The sequence below is a fragment of the Pagrus pagrus genome, assembly GCF_965226575.1.
Source record: "Pagrus pagrus genome assembly, chromosome: 21".
Classification (NCBI taxonomy): domain Eukaryota; kingdom Metazoa; phylum Chordata; class Actinopteri; order Spariformes; family Sparidae; genus Pagrus; species Pagrus pagrus.
The window spans coordinates 13,818,283-13,828,469 of NC_140208.1; the positions used below are offsets into that span (position 1 = coordinate 13,818,283).

Genomic DNA, 10,187 nt, shown 5'->3' on the forward strand with positions numbered 1-10,187 from the left:
ACATGGAGGTACAGTATGTTTCCTGTCATGTTACATTGTGGCTTTATCTCTTCCCCTGTATGAATCATAGCCTTATATGTCATGTCTGTTTTTTTGGGGAAGTATGTGTTTTGTTCCACAATCACAAAAGCTTTTTGACTTCTTTGTGTCTCTGTGTGCATTTTGACTGGAAATCTGTTTTTTAATCCAACAATCTGACAAATATTTACACGAGCCCATACAAATTGTTTGGATTTATTGCTTCCACCACGCTAATGTCTTTGTTTATTGTGAAATTTGCACCTTGCAATACGCCAAAAAAAATCCTGGCTACGGCCCTGCTCCTGGAGACAAAATATTTTTTTCATTTTTAGGAAGAGTTCAGTAATTTCCAAGAACAGCTGGGAATTTTTGTTTTTACCAAGCGTTACGCCAACAGCGGTTTTTGAGGACTATTTTCAGCTGCGGGTTAGTACACATTTGTTGCTCTAGTGAGAATTTACAGCAACAGGAAGGCGTATACAAGATTGAAATTAATCATGTTTATAGTCATAAAAGGAAAATGTCCCTGAGAACAAAAGTGAGGCTCCTTGATGTGTTTTTAATAGTTTTTGGACAACAAACGTTGTGTCAGGCAGTTAGTAGGATAGTATCATCATTGGTTTTGGTCTTTTCATTGGATTTGTTGACCAGACTCATCCTTTAAAGGTGCAATTTGAAATATAGCTGATGATTGAGTTTCATTTGCAAGTCGTCAAATACTGACACTTTCCGCAGCTGCATGGCCTACCAACTCAAACCGTCAGTATTTGACGACCTGGGAATGAAACTCGACAATCAACTCTCTTTCTCCAGAATCACTTTTGCACCTTTAATCGGGCTCTGTGGGACGTCTGTGTTGTCCTGGAAGCCGGTTATCTACGTTAACGGACTCCATTTCTAAACTAACGTTAGCTACTGTTGCTCTATGTTAGCGGAGTAGAGATAGTCACTGAGATGACGCACTCGAGAACGTGCATAAAGTCACAATCAAAGTCAAAATCAGCCAGTGACAGAGGAAGTCAGGCGAAGTAGTATAAGGAGCGAAAAGTCCGTATAGGCCAGTTTTTGGGCCCACTGTGAAACCCAAAGTCAGAAGTGAGTTATTTTAATTTACTTACGTAGATAAGGTGCGTAGGTGCAACGATAGCTGACAGGAAGTTACAAGAGTAATGTGGTTATTTTAGGCCAACACACAATGATTTCCCAAAACTGACCAAACTGTGAGCGTAGGCAGCCGCAGCGGTCATGTTGTTCTTGGAAAAGTGATATATTTCGTTTCTGAAAGTCACTGGCAGTCAACCTATTCAGTCGTTTAGGTCTGAGACGTTAACATAATCTCGACTGAAAACGTGATATGCATTCAAATGATATATAATATTTGGTAAAAAACAAAAAACACAAAAAGGGCAGATCAAAAACCTCCCAGACAAGACACATTAAACAGAAGATCATTAAAAGATAAAAGTAAAAAAATGTGTTGAAATCTGAAATCTATTCCTGTCCGCAGTGTCCACAGCTACCCATCGACCGCCCCCTCACCCAGACTGGCACCCAGTTTGGTGGACAACATCCTGACTCGCGCCTTCAAAGCTTGGAGCGACGCGGCCCCCCTGAACTTCCGTCGGCTGCCGACTGACAGCAGGGGGGTGGCGGCTGGAGGGGACATCAGAGTGTCTTTTAACCGCTTGCTTCACGAAGACGGGTACCCTTTTGACGGGCAGGGTGGCACCCTGGCCCACGCCTTTTTCCCCGGCAGGGATGAAGTGGCGGGTGACACACACTTTGATGATGATGAGATCTGGAGCTATGGAGGTATTTACTGATTGAAATGATGATGGATGGATACATGATGGATGTGTCTGATGTAAAAACTATAATGACATAGTGATCTAAAGTAATGAATATAAAGGAAACAGAGTCCTTTGTCTGTCTGCTTATTCAGTGGCGTTGAACTATAAATACATGGTTGTTTACGTGATCCAGTAACAGCTTCACACTTCCTCAGGTGACAGCGGCAGCACAGACTTGTTCACAGTTGCAGTGCATGAATTTGGCCACGCACTGGGCTTGTCCCATTCCTCCTCTGATCCGTCCATCATGAGGCCGTACTACCAGGGAGCTGTGCAAGACGTTCTCAACTTCAAGCTGGACCTGGATGACAAGCTGGCCATCCAACAGCTGTACGGTCAGTAACCAGTTTGACTGACTACACTCTATAGCACATATACATCTGTCCCACTTACAGCATGTGTTGATTTGTGGTGGTTTTCATGTGCGTTGGTGTGTTTGCCTGATATGAAATCGTCATTTAAGTTTAAAGATGAAACTCACCAGAATTTTTGCAGCTGTACATGGTTTTGCAGGCCTTCACTTGCTTTATTCATCAAAGACTGTTCCCCAGTCAAAAATGTTGTCCTCTCATCAAAATTGTGTTTTCTGCAAAGCCACCCAGCTGTGCAGGTGGGTAGATGGCACACATATCAATCGGAAACAGACTTAGAAAATAGGTCAGATAAATGAAGAATAACGTGTACTAACTCCTTTAAATGCCAACTGCTGCTAACTACTGCTGGTTAGCTCAGTTAGCCATGCAGCTAGCAGGCAAGACTGGGGAGCTCAGGGCCAGTGTTGGGAGTGGGTGTTTAACTAGCACAGGAGATTTGGACGGGATGGCTGGGGGCTAGCTGGTTAGCATGCTAATTCAGTCGATATCCCTGCAACACAATACCTACACATCATAACATCAACACTGTTATTTCTTTACATTCTGTTGATAATTTGAGTTAAAATTCTGTATAAATGATTTGACCTACAAGGAATATTGAAAAGAAAAGATGTAGGAGAAGTTCATAAAATGTAAAATGAAACAGAAAAGCGTCTGGAGTCATGCCTAACCCTAACCTTTTGAGCTTAAGGCCGACATCATCATGCTAACATGGTCACAGTGACAAAGCAAACATGCTGTACTGGTGTTTAGCAGGAAATGTTTCCCATGTTCACCATCTTAGTTCAGCCTCCTAGCATGCTAACATTAAATATTTAGCACTTAACACAAACTGCAGCTGAGGCTGATGGGAATATCCTTGGATAAGCATATATTTTTGTCACAAAACAAACTATTAGACAAATTAAAATTCTAACCTAATGACGGCCAAAAGAGGGACATATATCAAAACCATGAACGTCTGTACCAAGTTAGCAATCCATCCAGTGGTGTTGAATGTTTTAGTGTAGACCAGAGTGGTGAACCAACAAGCCATCAGATTGACCAATATTGATATCCTGCATAACTAACATGGCTGAAAAAAGGTTTCCTTTTTGGCCTCTGACCTGTCCAGCATTGTCCTTTCACTTCATTTATTGAGGTATTAAATGCTTACTGTCCACATAAACGTGACCATTGGTGGTTTATGGTAGGCTGTGGTCTTGTGATATCCTCCTAAAGACAGAGAAGTGGCCTTGAACCAGTAGAAAATGTAAATGATGTTTACCTATAATTTATATGATGACAGCTTGTTTAATAATTTAGAATTTAAGAAGAAATCTTCAATGTTAATTACAAATTTAAATTATTTTGAATTATAGCTTAATAAAACGCTCCACAAATGATATAAAAGGCCATAAAAACCCAATCATGAGTCAGAAACCACCCTCTGATAAAGGAATTAAAAGTGTAGCACTAAAGTGTGTAAAGGTGCACTCATGCATCGCCTTACATCAGTTTCCTTCTGTGTCCTAAGATAGCGTTTGCATCCTGTTTGTCAACTTCTTCCGGCCACTGAGAAGAATGTCAACTGCTTGCCGGTTTTTCATCAGCTTTCACCGCCTCTTCAACTTTGTCTGCTGTCACCATTCTGTTGTAGGTGTGAAGGACGAGAGGCCACCAGGTGGGGTTGATCCGGACCTCCCACGCCTTCCCAGTCCACCTCCTCCCAGAGCAACACAGCCGTGAGTGGAGTCAGAGGGAAGATAAACAGCTACTGCATATCCACCTGGATAATATGCACTTACCATTTGCATTTACTATGAATATCCTATCAATGCACTCAGTTTAATCTAAGGCAAATGAATGATGATGTTGTAATTTAAGACAAGTGGATGCAGATAAAAGCCCTCTGATCGATCCTCACTGTGGCGGTGTTTGGTCTTGTTGCACCCTCTAGTGAATTTTTTGTCAAATTGCAGAGTTTTGATTCAACTTTTCTGTCCTAGGTCTGAGCCCTTGTTCCCTGAGCGCTGTCAGGGAGGCTTTGATGCAGTGGCAAATATCAGGGGGGAGGTCTTCTTTTTTAAAGGTAAAGATGTCAAATCTCCAAAATCATGTTAAATTGTTCACATGACAAAAAAATATTCAAAATGACCTGGCATGTTATACACAGACGGGTGATCCCCTTCTTCATCTATACTATGTCTGAATTTACACACATGTAGGTCATTTTCACTCTTTTTTCCTGGAAAGGTGCACACTTCTGGAGAACCAAGCGAGATGGGTCTTTGGTGTCCCTCAATCCGGCTCAGATCAAAAACTTCTGGATGGGACTTCCGCAAGGAACGAACAAGATCGACGCTGTGTATGAGAGGAAGAGCGACAGCCGCATCATCTTCTTTATTGGTAAGAGACAAAAAAATCTGGTGGTTAGGTGTGTCTTTGGTGAATCTAATCTTAGCGAAGGCAAAAACATGCCAAAGCAGAGGGTGTGACTAGAGGTTGTGAATGCGGTTGATTCTTCTCACTTGTCGATGATGATGCTACTTTTGACGTGGTGGTTTTTAAACGAGGATGAGTCATGTAGAAAGTTTAGCCTAATGAATCATTTTGTCGTCATATTATTTCACGAATATCTATGAAAAGACATACTGACCACATCCTTCATGAGACGGGTTCTGAGTAACTACCAACCGCCTGCTGAGTAGCACGAACTAGTAATGACTCATTAATTACTAATTACTGAAGCATTAGTTACTCTTTTTGTGTACCTTCAACTTAAATGGTAACTAATGATTAGTACAACTTCTCTGCCTTCAAGGACACACGCACAGTCAACATGTGCCTTTGTAAATTATACTGGTTTAACATGTTTGACTTTATAAGTATAAATCATTCAGCCACACATGAATAACACAAAGACAACAGAACACACATTCAAGGTTTCAGCCAAGACCGATTACCTAACAGCTGTCTAATGAATCATGATGAGCAAAAAATGTTGCCTCCTGTAACATGAAATACGGACCACCCTCTCTCTTCCTCCCAGAGCGAGGACAGACTTAAACTTGAACAAACACGTCCTAAAATTCTCAAACTTTCCTCCATCTGACCAGGATCTCAATACTGGGTCTTCAAGGACACGGTGGCCATGACTGGCTACCCTCGGCCCATCTCCGAATGGAACATGAAGAGAAGGAGCGGGGTGATGGTGGACAGGGTGGAGGCAGCCTTCATCTGGGCCCACAACGGCAAGACCTACCTATTCAGCGGTGGGGAGTTTTGGAGGTTTGACGAAAGCCGTAAGGGGGAACAGACAAACATGCAGCCAGAGCCGGGCTACCCACGGGACAACAGTCTCTGGGCAGGAGTGCCAAACCACATGGATGACATCATCAGCTGGGGCGAAGGTAGCATTGTGTACAGAGGTGTCAATATGTGATGGCTTTCTGTGACCTGTGCTAACAAAAACCACAGAGAATGTTGTTGTTGGTTGTTTGATGGCATATTTCAACACTCGCACGCAGGTTAGTTGGAAGGCGGAAGGCGTTGTCAAAACAATGAAGGCGAGATGATTAAGTCAAGATCTTAGATCATTTGTCTGACTTGAATAACAGCAAACCACACAGCCAAACATAAAAAGCACAAAATACCAGGAAATCACATTAAATACATCTCAGATGACTGTTTGATAAACTTCATCTTTAGAGTTTAATTTTGTTACTTTTTAAACAGTGGGGAAATAAATATTCAGGTCTTTTACTTTAATGGTCCCTGTGGAGTTTTTGACCACTATAGACCAATGTTTTTACAAGTGGCTGCAAAAAGTAAGAAGCATGGCTGCCAGATAGATGTAGTCGAGTGAGTGGGGGGGGGGGGGGGGGGCATTGGTGCATCACCCTCATTAGCAAAATGACCAAATTACATCCCCATTGTTCCTCTTTCTCACTCCCCTCATGGCAAATGATCACATACTGATAAACTACAGTGCAATGCAATGTATATTTGTCAGCCTATAATTTGCAATCTGTTGGCATTTTAAGGGGAATGATGACTTTCCCTGATGGCTTAAAGAGACAAGTGCTGAAACAGCATTTCAAGGGGGAATACAGTGCTGCTGTCTGAGAAAACTGATGTGTTTTGTGAGCATTAAAGCATGTAAAACCTAACCCACTGAGCCATCCCCCCTGTTAAAAATTTACAAAATTACTGACTGCTGCTCCTTTTTAGGAGATGCCTACTTCTTCAAGGACAACCTTTACTGGGTGCTGAAGAACGGAGGACTGAACCAAGAAGTCGTCACTCCTAAATCCATCGCCGTAGACTGGCTCAGATGTCCGGCTCCGGCGGCCACAACCTCCACTCCAGTCGGGACAGGAAACCCAAAGACGTGCCTCTGTGAACTAAACAGTTCATCTTCATTGAAAAGAAGCAGCTGGCTCCTCCCGATCTCTGTTATATTGGTAATCAGTGAGTTTATTAGAAAATAGACACCTGAGTTTGAAATGTGTGGCTGCAGGATGTTTTTGTACTACTCCTGTTTTTTTCCACTCGAGGGTAATGCAGGCTCTTTACATCATCATACACTCACCTTAGATTACAGCCCATTAGTTGGTTTCAAGTTACATGCCAGTGTCATTAAAAGCCTATGTTAAACACCCGCCTAATAGTTCAACATAAGGCCTATGTCAGTATAAATACGTACCTTATCACAACATACTGCTGAACCGTAAAAAATAGTCCGTCTTGCGTTCCCTCTCTCCACCCTGGTATAAGATTTCAGCCCCTCCTGTTTCTAGAGTGAGTATTGGGTTACATACAGTCTGTATAGGAGAATGTATGGAAATCCAATCCAGCAATCCAGCACTCCCTCATAATGAGACCTTACACAAGCACCCAATGTTTGGACAGCAAACAGGCAACACAAACACACTGAAGTGCAATTTCTTCATCAGAGCTCATTTTTTAAAAGTTCAGAGTTATGCGTGTGCACACATACTTATATTTAGAGTGCAAACAGGAATATGCTTTGGTTAATCAAACTTGATTGTGAAGCCAGATGAATAAGAAACATGTTTTGTCATGTGGTTTTTCAAATTTTTGAGTTGTACATGTGAGTAATTTCAAAACGAAATGGAAATGGAATCGTTGTCGTGCAGCTTCTGAACACAGACACTCGTAGGCAGAGCTTTTTAATTGGCAAGAGTTCAAAGCAGAGTTCACAGCAGAGTTCACAGCAGGTAAACAGTCCACACGGCCAAACTAAGCTGGCAAGAGAAACCAGGAACAAGCTGCGGTCAACAAGGAAAGAGGGCTGATATACAGTATATGCAGGGGGAGATAATGAGGAAACGGGAAACAGTTGTGCTGGTAGATGAGACTGCAGGTGGGAAAAGGCAGGTAACTGGGATTTTTACACACTGAAGCGTGTTTACAGCTTGTGTTTGTTAAACTCAAAACCCGGCATGTACATTCCCCACAACACAGCTAGCCACTGAGTGACATATACCCATGAGCTACTGAAAAAATATGGAAAAGAGCGAAAATTGAGCAATATGACCAAACAGAAACAGCGACACAACCATTCAAGCTTTTTATATTTTACTTCTTCTTTACTGATTTGCTGTTGTGCAAAAATCATTGCTTTTTTATTTGATTGTTCAAATTTGTTTTATTCTGTCACTGTGATTTTGAGGTGGAGCTAAGCTCTTCGGAGGTAATCCAGTAAATCATTTCATGCTTAAAGGTCCAGTGTATAAGATCAGTGTTGTAAAAAGTACCCAAAAGTCATACTTGAGTAACAGTGTTAAAATATTACTTCTAGGTAATAGAAACAGTCTTATAGGATCTAATATTTCATGTACCTATCAAAAGTATAAGCAAAAGTAAAATTATTCATACAATTTTAAGGATGTATATACTTCTACGGGTCAAACGTTTAATGCTCTTTTCAATTATCAGATCAGATCAGAATCAGCGTTTGTGTTTTTTCCAATTGCTGTAAAAGTAATTACTTTAAATTTGATCTACTTTGCGTGCAATCTGCAGGCTTGGGGAGTTACAGAATACATGTAATGGGATTACATAACTAGGATACAAAAAGAAAACTTGACTGTATTCCTTTAAAGTTACAGGGAAAAAAAGAGGTTATTAGATTACAGATACATTTGTAAAAAAGTGTTTTCTCACAGAATACACACTCGTGTATTAAGATTAAATAAAAGTCATTTAATTGATATTAATATTCTCTTTATTTGCATATGTTTGGTATTTAGGTCATTCAAAAGTAATGGAAAGTAGTCAACTTACATTACATTAATATTGTGGATTGAGTTTAACAGGTAATTAGTAACTTTCTTAAAGTAACCCTCCCAATCCTGAGTATAAAGTCGCAGAGAATGGAAATACTTGATTAAAGTAGAAGTACCTCAAAATTACTTGAGTAAATGTACTTAGTTACATTCCATCACTGTGTGAAATTTAGTGCCATCTGGTGTTGACTCCTTGCCTCCCCCTGCCCCAGTTGCCACTAAAAACATATTGAAATACGACAGGCCCTCTTTCGAGCCGGTTTGGTTTGTCAGTTCTGGGCTACTGCAGAAACACAGCGGTGCATCATGAAGGACTGTGCAAGAGGACCTGCTCAGTTTGAAGATATCAAAGACACATTCAAAGCATACAAAGACATCCAGGTCATGGTAATTCTAGGTGCTATATTGTAGCCAACCAGACTTGTTTCAGTCTCTTGAAGACGTTTCAGCTCTTCAGTTCTAACTAGCTGGAGGAGAGTTGCAGGCTTTGACACCCTGTTTGGGTGTGTCCTTACTCCCCTCCAGTTAGTTAGAGAGGTGAAACGTCTTCAAGGAACTGAAACACATCCAGTTTTCTATGACACAGCACTTACAAAAACAGGATTTTTAGCTTTAAGAAATTATACACAAATGAAAACAATTTTAGATATTATATTCTAGTTTTTGTCTATGGATCCCTCTAAATCCTACACATTGGACCTTTAAAGTTAGTATGATTTCGGGGTTTGTTGATCAAAATGAATGTTTTTTCTCAGGTTAGGCCAGATATAGTCTCTATAAATATATGCTGTACTGTAGCTGCAGGTCTTTATGCAAGAAATCAACAATTTTTACGTGAGTATTATATAAAATATCCTTATTAAAATGTCAGAAATCTTAATATATACGTTCCTGTTTGTGTTGTGTCTTTGTCCTTGGCTCATGTGACAAGTTTCTTTTTAAATAGTTTGGAAAATTATCTCGCAATCTCAGCACCTCCTGACTAAAGCTTCGCCCTCGCTTATCTCATGGTTCACAGGCAAGAATCACATGAAATGATACATTTAACAAAGGCGTACATGTCTGTCATTCTCAAGTGACAGTCCTACATGAGTCACTCTCAGATCAGTATCTTCATTAGGAACACCCATCCCCCTGGGCCATGACATACTTATTTTTGTTCTGTGGAGTTGTGAGCATTTGATTGAGTCTATGTGGGTATGTTGAGGCTGATGGACTGGCGTTACCCCATGGTTTCCGATTGTTCCTCGCTGATGTTTCACAATTGGGTCCGGGCATCACTCAGATGACTTGATAATTACCAGCTCAAATTTGACTTAAAATTAAAGCAGAATGTGGGAACTCCACACGAAGGATTGTGCACTTTTACTCCAAATCGCTTCCTCTTTTCTTTGTAACTTGGAATGTGAATTAATAGCTAGTTAAATATCAAGGTATTCTAATCTAGTTAAACATTAAATCCTTTGATCGAAGTGCACTCAAGTTGTTCAAGGAAGTATTTATTCTGTTCCTAAAGTGGCACCAGGTTTTATGGTTAAAAGCACAATGAGGAGTACCGGTTATAAGGAAGCAAAGTTAAAGGGTGAACTATGTAATAAAATCCACCGACTTTGAGTATCACCAGCTTTTATGTCATTTAATGTTTTGAT

General features: G+C 40.7%; 1 protein-coding gene across 1 annotated transcript in view; it reads left to right on the plus strand.

Moving 5' to 3' along the window:
• Window positions 1-9,403, plus strand: part of mmp25b (matrix metallopeptidase 25b) — an 11,670-nt gene extending 2,267 nt beyond the window's left edge. Inside the window, exons 4-10 of the mRNA XM_084341781.1 lie at window positions 1,529-1,833; window positions 2,027-2,206; window positions 3,885-3,969; window positions 4,234-4,316; window positions 4,481-4,633; window positions 5,344-5,637; window positions 6,458-9,403. Of these exons, the coding sequence (XP_084197907.1) occupies window positions 1,529-1,833; window positions 2,027-2,206; window positions 3,885-3,969; window positions 4,234-4,316; window positions 4,481-4,633; window positions 5,344-5,637; window positions 6,458-6,717 (1,360 nt within the window). The 3' untranslated portion in view covers window positions 6,718-9,403. The remainder of the gene's footprint in view (window positions 1-1,528; window positions 1,834-2,026; window positions 2,207-3,884; window positions 3,970-4,233; window positions 4,317-4,480; window positions 4,634-5,343; window positions 5,638-6,457) is intronic.
• The last annotated feature ends 784 nt before the right edge of the window (window positions 9,404-10,187 follow it).